Source organism: Candoia aspera, chromosome 3 (assembly GCF_035149785.1).
Source record: "Candoia aspera isolate rCanAsp1 chromosome 3, rCanAsp1.hap2, whole genome shotgun sequence".
Taxonomy (NCBI): Eukaryota; Metazoa; Chordata; class Lepidosauria; order Squamata; family Boidae; genus Candoia; species Candoia aspera.
In genome coordinates, this window is record NC_086155.1 from 75,477,408 (window position 1) to 75,501,079 (window position 23,672).

At 38.7% G+C, this 23,672-nt stretch overlaps 1 protein-coding gene across 1 annotated transcript in view; it reads right to left on the bottom strand.

Moving 5' to 3' along the window:
- PIGK (phosphatidylinositol glycan anchor biosynthesis class K) overlaps positions 1 to 23,672 on the bottom strand; it is a 115,717-nt gene that overhangs the window by 31,084 nt on the left and 60,961 nt on the right. Inside the window, exon 10 of the mRNA XM_063298141.1 lies at positions 10,572 to 10,647. Within this exon, the coding sequence (XP_063154211.1) occupies positions 10,572 to 10,647 (76 nt within the window). The remainder of the gene's footprint in view (positions 1 to 10,571; positions 10,648 to 23,672) is intronic.

The following is a 23,672-nucleotide window of genomic DNA, read 5'->3' on the forward strand; positions in this document are numbered from 1 at the left end:
TTATATAAAGAAAGTAAATACATAAACGGAATGGAAGGGATGCTTTTCTGAATAGTCATCAAGCCTAGCCAGACTCTCAGGAAGAAATTTGGATGTTTTGGTATATCAGAAGTGAAGACAAGAGAGGTTTTGGTTTAGGATTGTAGAAGAACTAGATTTACAGTCCCATCAGTTCAATAGAGGTGGAAAATAAGCTTTGATTTTCTGTTTACAAAGGAAACAAGTTTTCTACTATAGCACTTAATGCAGAACCAACCCAACCGCTTGACATTAACCAGCCTCCTTCATAAAAAAAAATCTGTTGGGGATTACCTTAGTTCAGACTGCTTGTTAGTCTTTATGCACCTGGGGACAGGGATGTACCCTCTGAGATGTCTTCCCTCCCACCCCATCCCACACAAAAATAGTGACAAGAAAAGTTATATTGAAAGTTATTCTGCATTTTCTTCATGGAATGCCTCAAGATACACTAGGGACAAAATTGCAAAGTGCTTTTGCCTGATACTGCATAGAGAACTGTATTGTGGCTCCCCTCCATCCTTCTTCTCTGCAGAACTGGCTGGAAATGGCAGACTTCTGAATAGTGGTATCTATTGCTTCAGACAGTTTGTTGTGTTGCTGTTGGGCTCCTAACTGCCATCAGGCTTCAGGAAAACTCAATTATTACGGGGGAAAGGTACAGTAATTCTCACGTATGATTTTACAAGAGACACCTCTCAAAATGCAGCAGCAGAAACAAACGTTACGTGAGCAGCTTTCAGGCAAATATACGGGTCTGCTTTTTCTGAAGACATTAGCAAGACATGTAATTTTTGTTACGCTTTTTCGTACTGCTGCTGTATAGCCTTCAAGGTGCCCTGTTAAGCTATGCATTATTGTCATGCATAAGGCAAGCAATGAAAAAACGTACAACAGGACATCTGTTTGGGACGCAAATTTTTTGAAAGATGGAGGAGGACCATCAAAGTAACAAGGGAACTCCATCAAAGACAGGACAATAATGGCTATTGAGAAGTAATGGATCATATCAAAGGGGTGACCTAACCAGCATTGTGTGTCTGGTATCAGAAAGTCAAAGCAGGGTGCAACTGTCACGTAAACAGGAAACTTTGTTCCAAACAGGCCCAGGAGAAAAATAATTACATCTTACAGTATGTAAGGAAGGAAACAAAGAGCATATAAATGCAGGAGTAAAGCAGAGGTATACAGGGTGCATCTTAGCCATAAAGTGCAGTCTAGGCAACAACTCAGTCCTGCAATAAAGGACTGGACTCTAGCCAATTAGGTTATGATTCAAACTCAAGCAATGAAAAAGTCCTGAGGATGAATTAAATAGTTTTACAAACAGAAGAAAGACTTCAGGGGTAGCTCTTCAAACAAAGGACACCACCTGGAAACTGGGAAAATTATACTATCCCTGCTTCTGGATATCATTTAGATCTCAAGAGAGATGATTCCAACTCTATGCCTGAAGACAGACTTCTGCAAATAGCCTCTCAAGTTCATAACCAAAAGCTATGAGAAAAATCAGGGAGAAAAATAGATCAGGGACCTCATTTGAAAAACAGAGATGGCAAACTGAAGGTAATATTTAGACAATTAAATGAAGAGGGTGAATGCCTATTTGTTTACCTGCACTCAAATCCTAAACACCATAGCATCTCAGTTGTTGCACAGTCAGGTCAGGGAACTAAAATCAAATCTAAGAATGATTATAGAAATACAGCCTTGCTCATCAGCCCACATTTTTCCTCAGATTTATAAAGGGCTCACACATTGTGCTAAGGCTTAAGGTGGCTTGTTTGGAATGGCTTGGTATACATGTGTGAATGGAGTCATTGTGGTTTATGAGCTGTGATTTAACAAAATGTGATTGATTTAATAAGTTGCCAATAAATTTAGCGCAATGTGAAAATCAGGCTAGAATGTAATTTTAATAATTAAAAAAGTCAACTGAATTTTGGGGCTATCAATGTCTATTTTAGCACCTGTCTGTTTATCTTGTTCTGTTTTGCCCTCCCTACCTTGTTAAATAATTTTTCCTACTTTCAGCCAATGTAATTTCTTCAGAATATGAAGACTAGGAAAATTCAGTATTTGGAATCTGCTACAGAGCAGACATATCTTTTCTGATACAACACCTTTATATCCAATACATTATTCTTCCAATACTGCTTCATCTTCACTTACATTCTACAGTCCTTCATATCTGAAGGCCCAATGATTTAGAAAAGTATTTAGAAATGTTGGAGTAGTTCCACATTAGGCCAAAATAGCAACATTCTGAAGTACAAACCATGTCTTGGATTATATACAATCCATTTCACAGGAAACACAGAATGTTTCCTGACCACTAAGTGAACAGTAATATAACTGCCCTTGAAAAGGTAACTTCAGACATGTTGAAGATAATAAATTGTAACTCACTTGGAAATACCTTTTTTAGCAAGGTGCTTTAACAACTGGAAGGTCAGGAAGCTAATTTTAATCTTACTACAGATTTGGTTTAGCCCTAGAAGAGCCTTGCATGTCCTGTTGGAGAGCTTTTATCCTAGGAACTTGCCGTAAGATTACAGGGTTTAAAAATTGTGCCTAAACGATAGTATGGTTTAGATTTGACTTAGCACGATGCACAAATCCAGACACTATTGCCTATAAAGCATAGTTTATAGCTCAAAGTTATGTGAAGCAGATCACTATAGCTTGTTCAAGACACTATTGTTAAAAATAATATGCATGGTATACAATCACAGCTACTGAGTCAGGCATCCATTTAGCTTGCTGTTGTCAACTCTAACTGGCAGTGACCATCTCAGAGTTTAGGCAAGAATTTTTTCCATGGGAAATAAAGATGTGAAAAACTGAACCTGGAACCGCCAACGCATGTTTTACCAACAAGATACAGTAGGAAGGAGATAGGATAGTGATTCTATCCTTCTATTCTTGTTGATTCGTCCACCTTTTTGTGGCTTTATATATGCTGGTAGATATCCACAGATTCCCTTTGTGGATTATATTGGGGATAATATATTGCAATGGTTTTATTTCTGTTTGCAAAATTATTTCCTTAGACTTGCACTGTGGAAATCTTGCTCAGTTATGTAGCACTTAGGTTTATTGTACATGCAGATATTAATATCTGTGTAAAATTATTAGGACAGTAATTTTCATTTATCATAATTGCCTCTACAATATAATCTCACAGCACAGGTGATCGACTTTTGAATTCTTCGTATTTTATCAGTCTTTCTAGTGCAATTTCACCTGCTAATCAAAGCATAATAGTGCTTCCTTATACCTAAAACCTGTACTGCTTTTGTTCATTTATCATACCCTTCCCATGCCTGATTAACATTTTAAATATCCTTAATTATCTTTATAAGAGACTAATAAAAATCTATTGTGTGCTAATTACCATTTTATTTTTAACAAATCAAACAGAAATGGATCTGTTAGGGTATAAATGAACGTATTTTTGACCCATCTGTGGGCTGATACTGCTTCCTCCATGGAAAGCCTAAAATCTTGATTCTGATCTCAGAGAGGCTGGCTTATCTTTAATGTAAATAGATTTCCATTTAAAAATTGCAAGAGGTAACTTGTTCATAAATATGCTTTTTGTTTTTTCTCTATGAATAAATTCAGGCACTGGATTGCACTGCTGACATAGCCTCCCAGTAGATAACACCAGCAAATGCTGACAAGATTAAAATGGCAAGTACTAATGCATTCAGGCAAAGCTGATGGGCATCACTTCCCATTCATGTGCTTCATCCTTAGCAGTCAGGCATGCTGCAAAGAGATAGTCTACCCTGTATTTCTTAGCAGGAAAGATTTCTGAAAATAATAGTAGTAACTACTTCAGGCCATAGAAACAACCGTATAAAAAATCAAAAGCAATTAGTCTGCAGTCTGGATACTGATGGAGTTGCTTTTCATTACAGATGATGAACACCCTTTGAATAGCAAAAAAAAGATAATCAGTCCCTTGAGTCAAACTCAACTTCTGGTGGCTAGATTGGCAGTTTTGGTAGTTTCCTTGGCAACAAGGATTGCTGCTTCCTTCTTTTGGGATACCGTTTCAATTTCCTCACTAGTCTATAAACTAGAGATTTTCTGGATGTTTCCCATCCAAATACTAAATAGGCCCAACCAGCTTAACTTTTTATGAGATCAGCCTAGACTGTATGTTTTGTGACTTGTTTTCTCTGAATGAAGACAGATATATATTGTAGCAGGAAAGAATCTGAAGTGGATAGGCCATATGGTTCAGAATGGGTTGAATGTTCACATCAAGAGAACCTCTGCAGGCCTAAACCAACAGTCAAGGAACAAGAGATTCTTGTTGAGTACATGGAACCTGGAGATAATCTTTCCAGAAATGTATTGCTTTGCATCAAGGATGAAAAAAAGAAAAAAGGTTTCTCCTGGATGTACTTTTCTCTAAAGTGAGAAGACTTGGTAAGATGTTCAAGTTTGTTAATATGTTTTCTACTACAGATTAAGGTTACTATGGTAACTAATCATTTTGGCTGGGTGAAGAGGTTGAATTTAATTGTCCCCTTTTCACATGTTAATGGTTGCATTGCCTAAGGGAGGAACTTGCCTGAACTTGTTTTAGTTTCAGTTTCCCTTCTGTGTAGGCATGTAGAGAGTTAAGCAGCTCTCACTGAGAGCCTCTAAATATGTTTGCTTTCTGTAAATAAAATTATTTTTATAGAAATGCCTGGTGTGTGACTTTTCTGATCTCTCCTGGCCAAAGGCTTTCCTAGCAATCTGCTAACAAAGTTAACCAGACAGCAAAATGTCATTCACACAGATAAGCTGGGGTTCTCCAATTCTGGAAAAGGTGACACTTTCATTCTTCTTCTAAACTATGTCAGACCCTAAACTACAGTTTTGATATGTTTCCTACCTCAAACCAGAAACTGCACTATCAATATGGAAATTACTGGCATAGGTGAAGGGGAAGTCCAAACTGGAATGCTGATTGCCTATCCCAGCTTTCTATGCTTATAGGAAGTAAAGTGTTCATTGCTTGAGTTCGTTTTCACAAAGCTAGTTTTTCAGTTACCCTGACTAGAAGAGCATAGCACATATTACACAGGCAAGGATGGATCTGAATTGATATCATAAGGGTTGTCCTTTTCATTTTTTACAAATGCCAATCAGTACCAAACAGCTAGAATAGCAACAGTAGAAATAGAGGGGATGGAATATAAATTGTAGAAATAAATGTAAGTTTCGCTATATATTCATGTCAGTTGTATTAAAACCTGACATGGATCTTAGAAATGAAGTTTACAAGAAAAAAATTTAAAAAGTTGCTCAATGTAGTTTGGCATTGTTCAAAATAAACGTAACAGCATTTGTCAAGCAGAATTCTGTCAGCTTTCAACCCTTATGTTCAAATCACTTATCCAATTCTGGTGAAGAGGCTTGTTATTTGAACACTGCAAGGAAAAACTCACTAAAGGATTTCTGAATTAAATAAAATGTTGCCTTACTTTTAAGCAACTCAGGTGCAATACATTAATAATCAGTTTGTATTGTGCTAAAATGACTTAATTTATTGCTGATGCTGAAGAAATAGCATGAAAGATTTTGGTACTCAAAATAAAAATATTCATTTACACGATTTTGGTATTCTAAACATAGATGTGTTAATGCCAGAAAAGTGAAGAATTATATACTACTTTTGTCTGCAATATTATATGTGTAACTTCTAAAGTCTTTGTCTTCATATTTGGTATGCTCTCCGCATAAGTACAGAAACTCAAGCTGTGTTGATAATCCTAATACCTACACCATACCATGTATGATTTTTGTTCAGGGCAATAATAGTAGTAGTAGTAGTAGTAGTAGTAGTAGTAATAATAATAATAATACAAAGAAAAAAACAACAGTGTTGATAATTATGATGCCAGTACCATGATCTTCATATTTAACCAATAAGCAGAAGAGAGCACCATAAATAGGACCACAACCTATAAAACACATTACACAGGTAACAATAGTTAGAATAGCAAAGGATATGACATTTAAAAGTGCAGTGGAAGATCAGAAATAAAGAGGAGGGGGGGTAGGAAATCGACCAAAGAAATTCTAGCAGAAAAGATATGATATATAAGTAGCAGAAGAAAAATATCAATAAGAGAATTCCAAATATGAAACAGAAATGCTATTAAAGTCAACAGGAGAAATGGGATTTGAATGTGCAAGTCAAAACAGAACCTGGAAGATGTGGGTTTAATCTTCCTAAGATATCACATGTCATTGTTCTGGAAGAACAAGATTAATCAATAAAGAGCAGATTAAACGCCCATGCACAAGTGCCCAGTCCAAACAGTGCTTCTTGTGCTGCATATTTAATCATTTCCACTTTCAATGATATCTGCATTCTCTCAAATATGTAAAGATCTGTACAGAAGACAATTCTAATTCTGTACAGCTTCTCTGTTATATTCTATTTAATCAGTTAACTCCTTATTTCCATCTTCCCATTCATTCACTTTAAACAATTAGTGATTTTCAGTATCACATTAGACATATATTGGGAATAGCAGGTTTGAGGGGTGGCAATTGTGCAGTTACCCTCCTTGTTGTCCAACACACCCACTTTCATTGACTCACCATTCTCTGTATTCAAAGGCACAATTGTCATTGGGCTCCAACCTCTACACATCCTTTTACCCCCTCACAGTATGGAAGAACACAGACCAAGGACCTTGCAGTGCCTTACTGCACTCACAAAGACCATTTGATTCCACCATTTCCTTGAAGGACGCAGTCCATAATTCAATCAAGAGGCACCACAAAGACTGCCCTTGTTCTGGCTTCTGGGTTAAGCTGAGCATACACCACTGAAGTTTGACAGGAATTCCTACTTTAATGGGGCAGAAAAACCACCCATGAACCATTTAATCAGAACACCTTCCGAACAAAGTACATCTGTAGTTGTCACCAAAATTTGAAAGTAATATGTCTATATTTAGATGTATGTAATATTTTGGAACTCCTTAACTTGGTGCTCCTATGTCAGTTTTAACTGAAGTAGTTTGAAATTTAGAATTTTGTAAATTTATCAAGTACATAATGGAAACTAAATTATTAGCTATTTTTGGTGATCTTTTATTCCACTTTAATTCCAAAAAAATCTCAGAATATTACCAGTACTGAAGTCATGAAAACAGAAGTTCTTTGAAAATGTTATAGGAGTTACCAAACTCTTATATACTCATTTATATGACTTAAAAATCAAATAATCATTATTTTGAAGTTATTCCCATACCAACATGTGCAGAAATCAACACCAATTAAAATTTTCTTATTAATATTTTTAAAACCATAGGAAAATAAGCTATGTTTTAAATTAAAATTTTAAATTAAATTGAAATTATCTATTACAGTAAAGTTTGATAGTTTAACACTAAATTTAAGGGCTTTATTTTTTTCTAAAAGAAAAAGACTTCCTACAACTTTAATTTGTGTTCTGCTCCTTCATTTATATACTATATTTCAAAACAATGACTTATCATTACCTATGTGGGAACTACCTTTAATGTAATACCCTTAATAATGGTTTCAACATACATCTGGCTGCCAATTCAATAAATATCCTTGAGAGAATCTGTACGAATCTTGCCTGGTATACTGTATATAAGGTAATCAGTCAACTAAGTACATAATGAACCCTTCAATAGAAATGGATTTTATATAAATTTGTGCCACATGATGAGTATTAAAATGTTGTGGCTAAATGAGTGTATGATCTAAAGTGAAAGCCTCTTATTCAGAGCTGATGTCCAAAATCTGACATGAAAGTGGGACACTCAGAAAGGCCATTATGCTATACTAGAAAGGGCCAGAAGAGTCAAGTATTTGCTCTGATAGGGTGTTTTGCCAGAATTATATAATATGAATGTTTGCTCTTTGAAATAGCTGAAATGCATGAGAAAACACATTCCTCATTTTGTTCAGTAATGCAATCCTCTGCAAAATGGCACAAAGCTGCCAAAATGAACCCAACAGAGTTATATTACTTTCTTGTGCTGTAAAAATATTACTGTGGCATTTCATCTGGTCAACCATCTTAAAGGTTAATTCTGTTTCCTATCATAGTTATTCCTTTAGGTGAACCATTTGATGCAGTTCCTATTTACTTATTCCAAACAATCCTCAACTGTTTCATTGCTCACTCTCACTGTTAAGAACATATTGACTTACTGCCTACTCTGCTGTTTAATTCATTTATGCTTAGAATCAGGCATGAAGAAAGAATTTGAAATGTGACATCTGCAGGCTGCTGGGTCATTTGAAGCTCTGACAGCACCAAGGGAAATCCTGACATACAAACTGGTCCTGATTTCTAATCTTCCATGTTCAAAACACATCAGATATTCTTCCCGGAGGTGCCCAATTCAGTCTAAAGTTTTAAATTTCCTTTGGGTTTGACATCTTGCAGGAAAGGCCTGTACACTTGAAAGTTTTAAAATAAACCCTGTGTTTTGTTTCAGCTAGAGCTACCATTGCCTCCAGCAAGCAAATTCAATTGTGGGAAGCGACTTTGACTGAAAAAGATACCTGGAAACAGACTTAAGAATAATTAATATCCAGGGGATATTCCCAGCAATTTTGCTGCTTAGCAAACTTTCACTTGTCCTCTTCGTCTGCCCTTGTTGAAAGGCAACTGCATCTGAAGGCCACAGCAGTTGCAGATAATGGCTCATTTAGATGACAGCATCTGGCTAGTTTGCCATCAATTAAATATGGTCAAAGCTGGAGTAGAACAGTTACACATAAATTCCTGGTAACTATTGTGCTGAAAGGAGCCTGGAAGTGCTCAAGTTAGACAATACTTGCATTTATTTAGAATTATTTTAAAGATTCTCTAATTTTTATCAGATGTGGTCAAGTACAGAAAGACAGACATTGCTTGAACTGTGACCAGGATTGTTGGGGGGCAGGCAAGCTAAAAAGTCAAGATGGCATGGACAATTGTATGACTGAAGCCTTGCCCCCTTCTTTACATGTTTTGTGCAACACAGACAAAAAGGAGTAGGGCTTCAATTGCATGGTCACCAGCTTGTTTTTTTTTACTGCCCCTGCATTCATGGCACTGACTCTTCTGTAGAACTGTCGGAATATTTATTTTAACTTTGTTTTTATTGTTGTTTAATGATGCAAACTGTCATGGCTTGGGTTGGGCAGAAATTCACAAATATCAATCAATCAATCAATCAATCAGTATTATTCTATGTTTTTCCAATGTTTTTCTCAAACAGTTGAGTTTCAGGTTTTGAGTCCAGAGCTCTAACTCTGGAATGCCTTCCTTAAATATGAATTCTTGTATCATGTAATCAGATTAAGTTTCTGTTTAAGCAGTCATTTTAATCTGTATAATTCATCAGTCTGCCTCATAACTTTTATATGCTATATATTTATGGTCATGGTCTGATACTAGTTTAATTCTATTGTACTATATAGGCTCTAAACCATTTTTGTTGCTCAAGGTTCCTTTCTGATGAAGGACAATAAATATTTTCAGCATAAATACATCCATTTTTCAACAGTACTTGCTGTGAATTAGTTTAAAACATAAGATGGAAATCTCTCTTCCTAATTTAAATTAAAATTAAAGAAACAAATAGTACATTAGCAAAACAGGCAAGCCAAATAAGCATGAAACAAACAGCTAATTCTGTCTTCATGTGTAGTTTTAAGTTATTCTTAGTTCAGGTTTTAGGTCTTTTTAGCTCAATATTAATAATAGTATGTTAGAATACTATACACCCGTGCATGGAAAGACATCAAAATTGATATTTTCTTGATGATGCTATTGTTTGATTGTTTCTGTTTTTTTATGCTGGTGTTTGACCAAATAAAGATGATACTGAGATTGTCCTTCATGTGACTTTGTTGTTAATCTAAAGAAGCAGAGAATACAGCACCATTAAGGAGGCAGTCAGGAGTATGTGCCTATTAACAGCATGGTTTTTTTTCAGGTCTGCTGAAGTGTGCTACTGTTAGCCCTTTGAGATAGGCAAGGTCAAGAAACAGAAGCAGCAGGGATTCCATGAACGTTCTTTATTTTTTAGGGTATGATAACAGAATCTTGAAAACCTGTCAGAGTTCCTCTCTGTCCCATCTTACATAAAACAAAATCAAGGTGGGGTTGAGTTTCCTTCTCATGCTTTCCACTTTCTTATGACTGAGTTACCATTTCTCCTCCCTTAATGTTTTATTGCTCTCTTTGCCTTTACCAAGGCCAGAACTGCATTTTTTCACAGCCATAAACTCTTGCTAACTCTACTTTGTACCACAAATACTTTATTAGAAGACTGAAATCAATTAGCTAGAGGCTTCCTTTGCTACTTAAGGGAAACTTTAGTAGGGACATTATAACTATTCTTGTGACATTCAAGATTTTTATTTTATTTTCGGTACTCTAAATAATATCACTTCCTAAATGGAAATCTCTGCTTCCATACCATTTGTAAATATAAGCATTTTATTAACAAGGCTGAAGCCTTACTTATTCTTGAGAGAAATATCAACAAACAAAGTGATACCTGGTGTATTATTCGTGCTACTGGAAGTTGTTCTGCATATTTTAAAGGTTCCGTTGCTACTTCATCCGTAGCAGGCCTGAAAAAAAATTAAATCAGATATTAAAATAATATAGGGAAGAACAAAATCAGACAGCAGAAGTTACCACTAACTAACTGACATACCTTTCCCAAATCAACCTCAAATAATTCGTAATATCACTTTGGTATGAAACACAGTCATTGAAAAACACATTGTCATGTTCACTGTTTCAATGTACAGTATACATCGTAATGTTTCACATGCCATGGCGCTGACGCGCATTTCTGTTTGGGAGGGAGCTGCTGTGAAACCTTGTACCAAGCTCTGTATCTGTGTTCATCACAATGGAATGTGTTTGGGTTATGTTCTCTGTTCAAGGACTTTTCCCACAGACCATCAGAAACCGTTAGGAGCACCTGGGATTGTGAACTTGGGAAGATTCTATGGGGGGAGGGATTTCATTTGCACCAAGGGTTTTTAGTTTGTATTTGGCGCACTTTTATCATTCTCAGCTTTCTCTGTGATCCTGCATACTATTCTTTAATAAATCAGATATCTTTGAATTCCTGCTCATGAGTCTGATAGTGTTTTAGAATAGGCAACCATTACATAAAGCTGAGAATCACCAAAGTTATACTGTTAGCTCCTACCAAGATTAGTTTCTTGTGAGGGAAAATAGTTAACAATGGCCAAGTCCAAGTTTACGACTGGGGGACTTGAGGAGACGGCTAGCTTGATGCCCGAGTCAACGGTCAAGAGTGGAGAACTGAGCCTCACCCCAGAACCTTCAGATTTCCAGGATGAATCGAGATCCAGTCCTGAGGTGGAATCTGACGATGGGGGAGAACCAGAGCAACCGGCACCCAGCGAATCGCCCGCAGAGTTGATCACATGGGATGAAGTGGGAGAACCCCAGCCAGGGACGTCCCAGGCGTCCTGGAAGTATTGGTTCCCGCTGACCCCAGACATAGAACTTACCACAGTATCAACAGAGAGACAGCCTAACATGCGAGAGAGGGAGGAATCTCAAACCCCTGAAAGGCTAAGAGTGATGGAGGCCAAAATAGAATTGATGGAGTACATGCTAAGAAACCTGTCTCTGTCATTGGGGGGGCAGGGGAAGCATGGAGAAGATCCCAGCTTCACGCAACCATCCCCCATCCTCCCATCCGGACCGCCGGCAGAGCGGAGCCAGAGACGGCTCCAGGATGAATCTCCACCCCGCAGGGCTCGATCACCACTGTCCCCACCCCAAAGAGGGAAAGCTACTGTAACCTGGGGCCCAACCACTCAAGCAGCTGCTGATTCCGCTCCAACCGGAGTGGGGGTGAAAGACTTTTCTGTCAAGTTTGATGGGGATCCAACCAAGTTATCTTTCTTTCTAACCAATGCTAAAAGCTACATGAGGCAGTTTGGAGCATACTTCCCTTCTGAAGAGGCTAAGATAACTGCCATTGCCACCAAGTTGAAGGGTCGAGCGGCTGACTGGTATGTTCAATTGAGCGAGGCTGACTCCCCTGCACTTGATTATTTCGAGGACTTCATGTGGGCGTTAAAGCTGCATTTTGAGGATCCTCTGGCCAAGGCAAGAGCTAAGAAGGCGCTGAAGGATCTTACCCAGGGCCAAATGTCCGTAGCTGATTACGCCCTAGAGTTTAAGGCTCTAGCTGGGAAAATCCCCGACTGGTCTCAGTCAATCTTAATAGAACAGTTTAAAGAGGGACTCAACTGGGATGTCCTACGGTGGGCGTTGTGTAGAGATGACCCAGAGTCATTGTACAAATGGATCTGTCTGGCAGGCAAGGCTGAGCACGCTCAGCATACCTTCATGCAAGCTAGAAGATCTGAAAGACCACCTGCAACCATGAGGGCACCCCGAAGTGCTGCGACTGCTCCCCGGCCAAGCTATAGAGCCTGGGATGAGGAGAGAGATCGGCGCTACGCAAGGGGTCAGTGTCTCCGATGCAGAAAGGAAGGGCATCAAGCAGCTGATTGCCCAAAAGCCAAGGCTGGAGATCGAGCGGGAAAGCCACCAGCTAAATCGCCCCCCCCCTTGTGGCGGATGACAGCAGCCAAGGGTGCAGCCAATGCTGAGGAAGTATTCTACTTCTCGGGAGAGGCTGAATACGACTCTAAGGAGCCGGCGGGGAAACGCCAGCCACCTGCCATGAAGAGCGCCTACGGGCAGGTGGAGGAGGATGGGCGCAAGGATGCTATGGTGAGTACAAACTGCCCCACTTTAGCAGTAAAAGTGAAATTGGGTTCCCGCACAAAAACTACAGAGGTCTGGGCTTTGGTTGACTCTGGTTGTTCCAGGTGTTTAATTCACCCTGATCTGGTTGCTGCTTTGGACCTGCCTAGCTTCCCCCTCCAGCAGCCTTTGATCTTCACAGAGTTGGATGGTTCAACAGTGAGGGGGGGGGCAACCCATTTCACTGGAACTATCACAATGCAAATGGGCAGCCACTGTGAGACTTTGAAATTCGTTGTAGCACCTGTTGGCAATCCCTTGGTAATTCTGGGGATCCCCTGGTTGACCTATCGAAGCCCATATATAAACTGGGAACACAGAACCGTGACTTTTAAAGATGGGTTTTATCAAGCTCCTACAGCGGAGAGAGCTGCACATACGGGGGTTGGAAGGGCTGCAGTTGCCACGCCGCGCCCTAACTTGGCACATTTAGAAGGCTTGCCCGATCGACACCAAGACTTTGCAGACATATTTGGGGAAATGGAAGCAGATCAGCTACCCCTCCACTGGAAAACTGACTGTGCAATAGAGTTGGTTCCCAATGCTCAATTGCCCAAGCCAAAAATTTATCCGATGACTCAGAAGGAGCTTGAGGCATTACGGGACTTTATTGACAAAAATCTGTCAAGGGGGTTTATTGAACCTGCAAATTCCCCAGTTGGGGCACCTGTGCTATTCCGGGAAAAGAAAGATGGCACGCTTCGACTCTGTACGGACTATCGAGGGTTAAATTCCATCTCAATTCTCAACAAGTACCCTCTTCCGCTCATGAAGGACATGTTAGCTCATTTGTCTAAGGGCAAGATTTTCTCCAAGCTCTATCTTCACAAAGCCTATTTCCGCATCCGCATACAAGCTGGGGATGAGTGGAAAACTGCTTTTAATTGCCCACTGGGTTCATTTCAGTACAAAGTCCTCCCTTTTGGGTTGGCAGGGGTGCCCGGAGTCTTCATGCAATTGATTAATGAAGTATTACATGATCATTTGTTTAAAGGGGTCCTGGTTTATTTAGATGATGTTCTCATTTACACTGAAACCGAGGAACACTAACGCCTCCTCAAACAGGTGTTACGCAAGCTTAGAGATGCCAAACTCTATGCCAAACTTTCCAAATGTGAATTCCACAAGACCCAACTTGACTACCTGGGCTATCGGGTGTCTGACAAGGGCATTGAAATGGACCCTGCAAAAATCCAGGTGATTTTAAGTTGGGAACGCCCCGGCACCCGGAGGCAATTGCAAAGTTTCCGCGGGTTCAGTAATTACGATTGCCAGTTTATCCAGGGGTTCACTGAGATTGCCTTGCCCCTCACTGATTTACTCTGTAAATTTACTCAGTGCCCGTCACTGATTTACTCTGGGGGAGACACGCAAGGTAAAACATCCTGGAGCAGTGCTGAATTGGACGCCTGAATGCCAGGCAGCGTTCGAAAAACTGAAATCCCTTTTCACTGCTGAGCCTATTCTACAGCACCCTGATCCCGAACGCCCCTTGTGGTTGATGCTACTGACTCCTCAGTTGGGGCTATTTTGTTACAAAGAGATTCTGAAAATGACTTAAAACCCTGCGCTTATCTGTCCAGGAAATTTTCTGAAACCGAACGCCGGTGGCATGTTTGGGAAAAGGAGGCGTTTGCTGTAAAACCTGCTTTGGAAGCCTGGTGTCACCTCCTTGAAGGCGCTAAATGCCCTTTTGAGGTTTGGACTGATCATAGGAATTTGGAAGCCCTCCGCACCCCCCGGTGTCTCAGTCCTAAACAAATTCGCTGGGCTCAGTTTTTCAGTTGTTTCAACTTCCAGTTAAAATTTATCCCAGGAAAGAAAAACTTTCTGGCCGATGCTTTGTCGCGTTTACCTCAGGATTTTGACCAGGGGGCAGATGTGGTTGGGACTGTTCTCACTGAACCACAACTGGGTTTCGTTGCTGTCACTCGGAGCCAGACCCATGTGCAGGGAACCCCACCCCCAGCCCAGTCTGGGAAGCGGAAAGTGCAAGTTCCTTGTCAGTTACACAAGGACTTTCTCCAGGTGCTGAAATCTGACACTTGTTTGCTAGCTAATAAAGACACTGTTTCTTTTGAAAACAATCTGGCATGGGTGGAACATGGCCTTTATGTGCCTGAAACTTTAAGAGCTGAGATTTTACAGCGTTCCCATGATGATAAACTTGCTGGACACTTTGGTTTTGTCAAAACATTACATTTGGTTTGTCGTCAATTCTGGTGGCTTACCTTGAGACGTGATGTAAAAGACTATGTTGCGTCCTGTCCTGTTTGTGCCATGTCAAAACGTAAGGGGGGGAAACCACAGGGGCTTCTACAGCCAGTGGCCAGCCCATCCCGTCCCTGGGACGATATTTCTATGGATTTTATTGTGGATCTTCCTCCCAGTCAGAAGAAAACTGTCATTTGGGTTGTAAAAGATTTTTTCTCCAAACAAGCTCATTTCATTCCATGTGCATCCATCCCGTCAGCCCCGCAATTGGTGCGCCTATTTCTCATCCACATCTACCGCCTCCACGGTAGCCCCTCCCGTTTGGTCAGTGACCACGGGGCAGTTTACCTCCCAGTTTTGGAAATCATTTTTAAAATTGATTGGCACCAAACAGGCGCTGTCCACATCTTCCCATCCTGAGACTGATGGTTCTACTGAGATTTTAAACTCCACTCTTGAACAGTTTCTTAGAGCATACATTAACTACCATCAGGATGATTGGGTGGAGTTACTACCTTTTGCTGAAGTGGCTTACAACAATGCTGTCCATCAAAGTACCGGGCAAACCCCTTTTCGTGTGGTTTCTGGTCACGACTTTGTTCCCATCCCTGAACTGCCACAGCCCCCTTCCCAAACATGTTCTGCATCTGACTGGCCTGTTAAGCTGTCTGATTCCTGGCCGGTGATTCAACAAACTTTGGCTGATGCCCAGGCTGCTTACAAGTTTCAGGCCAATAAGCATAGTTCCTTGCAACACGACTTCAAGATTGGGGATCAGGTGTATCTTTCTACCAAATTCATCAAGTTCCCACAGCCCTCTAAAAAACTTGCTCCCAAGTTCATTGGTCCTTTCCCTATTGTTGGTCTTATCAATCCAGTTACTGTTAAGTTGGACCTGCCTCACAATTTGAAACGCTTACACCCTGTTTTCCATTGCAGCTTGCTCAAGCCTGTCCACCACTCCTCCCGCTGGCATCCTCAACCTCCTCCTCCTGCTCCGATCATGATTGACGGCCAACAGCACTTTGAGGTCACGGAGGTCGTTGATTCTCGCAAGCTTCGAGGCACCCTCCAGTATCTGGTCCAATGGAAACACTTTCCTCATCCTGAATGGGTGTCTGCCTGCCATGTTAATGCTCCTAATTTAGTTCACCATTTCCACCTTGCTTACCCTTTGAAGCCTGCTGCTTAGTGTTTTCTTTCTTTTGGGGGGGCAGTATGTCATGTTCAGTGTTTCAATGTACAGTATACATTGTAACGTTTCACATGCCATGGCGCTGACGCGCGTTTCTGTTTGGGAGGGAGCTGCTGTGAAACCTTGTACCAAGCTCTGTATCTGTGTTCATTACAATGGAATGTGTTTGGGTTAATTTCTCTGTTCAAGGACTTTTCCCACAGACCACCAGAAACCATTAGGAGCACCTGGGATTGTGAACTTGGGAAGATTCTATGGGGGGAGGGATTTCATTTGCACCAAGGGTTTTTAGTTTGTATTTGGCACGCTTTTATCATTCTCAGCTTTCTCTGTGATCCTGCATACTATTCTTTAATAAATCAGATATCTTTGAATTCCTGCTGATAGTGTTTTAGAATAGGCAACCATTACACACGTACCCATTAAATAATAGCCATGTTTCCAAGTCCCTTTTCATGCTTCAGCTTCTTATCTATATTAATCAATCTGAATCCTTCCTACTTCAGAAAATTCTTGAAACAGCAAAGAGATATTTTATCACCTATTTATATTACCTGTATAGGAAGGCTGGATCACTAGTTTTCTACTGAAAATCGTTTATCAAGTGGCTGCTACTTGCCCAGAAGGATTAACAAAACAATACTTTCAAGAGAAGTATAGGAACAGCAAGCAAGATTTTTTCAGAAGGAAGGAAGGAAGGAAGGAAGGAGAACCAAAATAGTGTAGGTCACATTACTAATGAGGATTTGTGGCTATTTTTCTCTAAAATAAAATGTTCATGTTAAGATGAATGATTAACAAAGCTGTGCAATCTTTTAAAGAGGTTCTTTGCAAAATGCACTTCATAAAAAGCACTTCTCTTTGAATCATTAAAGCAGCTGCATCATTTCCTAGACAATGGGATAAACATGAAGCCAAGTAGCTGTGTTCATACACACATGCCAGATGGCTGTGTGAAAAGACACATGCAGAAGCAGCTGGAAGCAGCCATGTGGGCCTAGAAAAGAAGCTTCTGCTGTGTAAAGGGAGATGCTTCTTATGCATTCCAGTGTGTTGTAAAGTTCTTCTTTAAATTATCTGCACAGATGAAATTACTCAGAGAGTTTCATCCTCATTTATCCACTGAAGTGAAAGCATAAACTCTCCAAAACATGCCCACTTAAACGGCAGGAAGAGAAGAAGAATTCTACTAATGTTATATATTATTTGAAATGAAATATACTTTGTGTACAGTTTAACATTTTTGTTATCTTGTGAGCTATTTTAAGCAGTATGGGGAGATATAAATACCCTTAAAAACTTATATGAAGAAAATTAATATTGCAATCTCTTCCCTTCCCTTGGGACTGAAAGAATTCTAAATTACAAAAACATTCAGAAAATTTCAACCTCCTATAGAAGAAAAATTAATCCCAAGTGAAGAAAGGCAATGAAAACAAGTCATTGAACCATTTCAAATGTGAAGCATTATCTCAAAGCTTCTGGGTATCATTTCCATATTTTCTTCCTGCACAGTTTGGAATTTGAGTGCTTTCTGAAAAAAAGAGATACCACAATTTTCTTTTAATGGTCAGTTATGAACTTTAAATGTAAAAGCCAATCAGGATACAAGAGTTGCAGTAGTCTGAATAATATAACTAACCACTGTATGATTTCTGCATAATGTCTTAAATTATTATAGGGAATCTGTATTCGCATTGGGTGCCAACCATGATTAGCCTACTAGGACAAGATCTGCATTTTTCATCTTCATTAGGAAATAATAGTATAGTGATTATGTAAATCAGCTGCTCCAGTGAGAACCCAGGAATTTCTACAACTGCAGAGAGAACAGAGAGAGAATGGAAGGCTAAAGGTCCAGCATGCTGCCTAAAATTAAAGTCTTTTTGATATATTTTAACTATATAGTATTAGAGCTAGACCTTGCTGATCTTTTTTTTTTCCAGTGAGGTTGCTAGGTAACTGCTAGGTAATTTTCCCAGTGGGAAATGGCATGCACTCTATCCCCCACTTAAATGATGCCAACTGAGCCAAAAGAGACTTATCCAACTTTCCTACCACCTGACATACTGGACTATAACTACCATTACCTCAGCCAACGTGGATTAGTAAAGTCTGACTCTGAGTCAGAGAGCCACAGATACACTTATTCTGATAACATGAAAACTAAGTTCATTGCAATTATCTGCAGGGCTACTAGGGGATGGATGGATGGATGGACGGACCGACAGATGCTATTTGTTTCATACTGGTCCCAAAATACTCAAAATCAGTGTTTATCCTGCAGTGGCAGAGTTGCTCCATCAGCATCTCACACCACTATGTCCTGGACCAATTGTAACTTCCACGTTCTCTCTAAAGGCAGCCTCAGACAGAGTGTATTGGAGTAGTCCAAACACAAGGTGATCATGACTGCTGACTGAAACACTTCTGGTGGGGAATATGGCCAACTGAACAGCTGTGTTTGTGAGCTCCACGGACAGAACTGACAACGTGGTGCCTTTTTTGGGCTTGGGCAAGTTTTTACCTGAAGCCCAGAGGTTTTACATGAATAAAGAAAAAGCTCAGAATCATACCATCTGCTCTTCAAAACGCCATCTTGTACCCAGAGAATCACAAACAGTGTTCACAATGATCCAGTAAGAGACGATGGGAGACAGGGATGTCACCATTTCCAACCTGTGCTGCAGCTTTAAAAGGACATTAGGTTGAGCCGCCCCATTTCTAAATCACCCAATTTATATATTTTTTTACATTTTCATACCCTAATAGAGGCTTTCTACAGTAAGAAGCAGACTCTCAGTGCTTATCGTTATTTCTGGATTCAAATTTTAAAATCTATTTAAGTTTTGGCTTGTTTTCCCATTTAAAGACTAAGGAGAACTAAGACTAAATAATTGCCTCCCTGTTGTTATTTTTGTACTGAATTTGAAGGATTCAATATTTTCCTATACATTGAATTTGCTGTTTTGAACCTCTAGCCCTGTTCACTTTCTCTGAGACTTACTTGTTAGCACACTTTCTCTTGTTTCAATTTCACTCAGAAGTTTTTTATTAACTCATTAGCTCCTATCTGCGCAAGTCAGGTATCTAGGGGGAGCCATAATCTACTGCCTGAAACATGGAGGATTTCAAGGAGTTTTTTTCAGAGTTCCACTGTGAGCTTAAGCAGACCTACAAACAGATCTTGTCAGATTCCTGCCAAGCTATTCTGCAGAATATTCAGGACATTGCAGAAGATATTATTTCTAAAGTGTGTCATCTGACTGAAGATGTTACGGAAGAAGATGAAGATTTTGACAAGGATGGAGATCTTTCTACTGACGGAAAGACTGAAGTAATGACAGGCAAAGACTACATTTTGATGCTGAAGGGGTTAAAGCGACAGTCTGAGCTGCAGATTACAAGGAGAGTTGTTTTTCTGAGGGAATGTTATGGGAGAAAAGAGAATCTGCTTTGTAGGAGTTTTTTTTGCTGAGAAGTCTGAATTTTTAAGGGGGCAGTTTGGCTGTTAGATTTTTGCAAGAAAAATGCCTTGTGTGTAATAAGGAAATATGTAAGTGTCTTGGTATATTATGAAGTGGGATAAAAATTTAAGAATGTGGAATTGGATAGTGAGGTTATTATGATTTCATTTCTCCTTAGTGATTTGGACTAAGATATACTGCACCTTTTAAAAGGTTTGTTTGATTTGTAAGATTTATAAGGTATGTATAAGGTATAATATAATTGCTTGTTTTTAGGTTTAATAGGGTTAAGATTGCTGTAGTACTATTTATTATAAAAGTAGACAATTTATACGTTTTTATAATTTGATTTTTATTATAGTGCACAGAAATATATAGATTAGGGGTAGGAAGGAAATAACTAAATAAATGTTGTTTTATGGGGGAGGGAAGTTGATTTAGAAAAAAATTTTCTTTTTCTTTTACATAACGGGAAGGAGCAATTGCATTAGTGATTTGTATATGTTATAATGGAAGGATTCATAGAAATAATGTGATCTTGGTTTATTTATTTATTTATTTATTTATTACTCATATTTAGCCACCACCCATCTCCCCCAGAAGAGGGACTCTGGGCGATTTACAATAAAATTCCCCATAAAACATAAACATTAAAGAGTAATGTTTGATAAAGAGTAAGGGTTTGATTATGGAAATTGCTGTATATTCTTGTTGTTGAAAGTCGGAAGTCACTTCTTTATGTAATCTTCAAAAATTTTTGTGTTTTGCACTTTTTTAGTTTTTCTTTTTTTTCCTTTTTGTAGTTCTTTGCATTTTTGTAGTTTTTATCTTTGTTTCAAACTTAATAAAATTCTTTTAAAAAATGATTGCTGATTGAAACTGTCCATTCATGTAGGAACAGAACCATTGTAAAACAGTTCCCTCTATTCCCAACCCATAGCTATTGCTATTGAACCATCAGTAGGATTCCATAGCAGATGGTGTGGAATGCCCTAAAGGGTATTAACAGGACCAAGAAGGTGCACTCTTCCCATTTAACTCCTGATAAAGATCACCATTTCTGTCTCATGATTGGACCTGAATCACAGTGGCTTCATGTAAAATTAAAAGTGGAGAGAGAGAACCAAATCCTGAGGAAACCCACAAAGGAATTGTCTACAGGTCAGCCTCTCCTCCCTCAGAACCCTATTCCAGGAAGGGTCTACTTTAAAACACTCCAGATCTACTATAAAATACTTCCTCCAATCTCCAGCTCTTGCAGACAGTCTAGAAGGATATCAGACTCAATGATACTAAACAACTCTTTCACAGCTATTGACATCATCCTCTCCTGAAAGGAGGCCATGACAGCCTCCTGGATCAGCCTCTCCTTCAGGCCAAGGAAAGGTATAGATCCAGCCCAAGATGACAGAAGTCATTCTACAAAACACCCTATTCTCTGCATCAGAGTCTACAGGTCAAAAGAGTCCCAGATAACATGACCAGATATTGCCAAGTCACTACATCAGACTCCATCCACAGAGAGTCAAGACGTTGGCAAATCTCAGCAACCTAATCTGCAAAGTGCCATGTAAAATGGTCACAGCAGCCAGAAAAGAGCTACTGACCTGCCCCAGAAAGGAACTGGCATCCCTAAAGAAGAAGACTGGCTGATATTCTCCTGATGCAATAAGGTAGAAATAATTATGCTTCACCTCTTTTATCGTCACAATTTTTTTTTACTGACTGCAATTACAAGATGGGAAAAAAAATTAACCCAACTCTCTCAAGCAACATTCCTGGTGAGTTAAAAGGTTCTCTCAACAAACCAAAAGGAAAAAAAAAATCATAGCTCATTCTGGAAATTGCAGTTGGCTGCAGTTGCCCATAACATGTAAAATTGCCATCTACTGAAGAGTAATGGAAAATTTCCCTCTCCCTTTTTTTCAATTTACTTTGTACAACTGCCTGCATTTGGGGTAGAACCAATTCCCTTCTCTATGTGCATTGTCAGTTATTTTCTCCCTGCTGGCAATACAGTATTTATTAACAAGATGAGGAAGAAAAATATTTATTAAAAATAAAGCTTCGGTTTCAAGAGTGGTACATTTTACAGAGAGCTCTATCAAGATGAAGATGTCAATTTAAAGTCTTCAAACAGCATGAAAGCAACATTTCACAAACCCATTAGAAGTAACTAATAAATTTCTATTTATACCTTTGTCCAACATTACTTAAAGTAAACCACTCAATTTACTTCAAGGCTAATTGCTATGGAAAACAAGTGATCTATGCTTGCTATGGAAAACAAGTGATCTCTATTAAAGCTTATTAAATTTTTTATTTTAGACAGCGTGTTGGCTTAAAACACAAGCTTATGCAACACAACTCCGTTTTGATGAGAGTCAAATTTAGTTCTACTTTACAGCTGATAAGCATTTTCAGACAGTTGAGTATCTCTTGCTGAAAACGCTATAAGAAAGGTCTGCTTATCCTGAAAGAAAATTGCACAACCAAGTGTTCGTACTGCTCTTTGAAAACCCTCTGGAGGTGCATTTTAATATAGCAAGTGCTCACTAATAACCCAAAGACTTACAAAAGGTTTAGGAAATTTGAGAGCTATCAGAGACTGAGTGAACCATAATTTCTTAAAATGCAGCATGCCTCACCAAGGAGACTATAGTTGATTTTAATAATTCAAGACCTACAGTCTATCATATCTCAGTAAATAATTTGTGTGATATTTTTGTAAAATTAATAATATACTTGGTTTGCAAAACAATATTGAGATTTAATGAAATATTTGTAGCATCTTTTATCACTGTCTGATGCTACTAGATTTTGCCTGAAGCCTCTTACTTTGAAGTTTATATTTCAATTATCCTGGTGACACAGCTTTTTTTCAGGTCAACCCAGGGCCTATTTACACCCTTTGCCCCCAGGTTTTGCACAATTCATTTATTTGTGCGCATTTGCAACAGATATTGTTCAGTATCATTTGAGGCTAAAGTCTCTAGATTATGTTAAACTGAAAAACATGGAACAAATTTAAATCAAACAGTATAATAAAGAAAATGAATTTCTTTTGATTGGACTCTCAGGGACCAAACGCCAAGCACATTTTAGCCCTATAACTGAAGGCTATCAGCACCACATAATAGCCACAGTCCAGCACACTCAGCACATTCTTCTTCATATAAAGCCTGTTAATCAATTAAAGGATTTTCAACTAATCAATAATCTTAATTTAAACTAATTAAATTACATCCCAATAAATCAACTTAGCATACCTAATGGTTCTCTGTCTATTTTTAATGTTAAATTTATTTTGATAGTGAAAGAACTATCTCAAAAAAAAATAGAGAAGCAATAACTGCTGAGACTTTTTAATGAAAATCTGCAATAGATCACTCAATTAACTTGTTTCCTTTCAAGTTAAGGCTAAAAGATAAGATTATAATTAACATGATTTTATACACTAGCACTATAAACAGTGAATCTGCAATCTTTGGTCACAAATTTCATTCATTTTCCCATTAATTTTGGAGTAATCTAATGCAAAATTGTTCCTTAAGTGTCCTGTTTCCTAAGGAACCTACAGCATTCTAAACCAGTCAGTGAGGGAAGATATTCTTATTTTCAATATAACATGAAGACAAATTATCTCCTTTGGCACCAGTAGCACCAGAGTCACTTGACTTGATAACAGTAATTAAAAAACACAAACATACAAATATATTTCCTAATTTAGTTGACACTCAAGCCCAAAGATCCTTATTTTGATTATATTCATTTTAAGAACAATTTCACAGATCTTTGATTAATGACAAAAGGAAACAAATAAAGTTCAGAGAGAATTGTGTCTTTTGACAATTAGTTTTCCTTTGTATTGAACTTCCCAACTACTAAATATAATTACAGATGTCTGCAATTGTCAATAGAAGTTAGACACACATCTGATTGTATGTAGGTACTT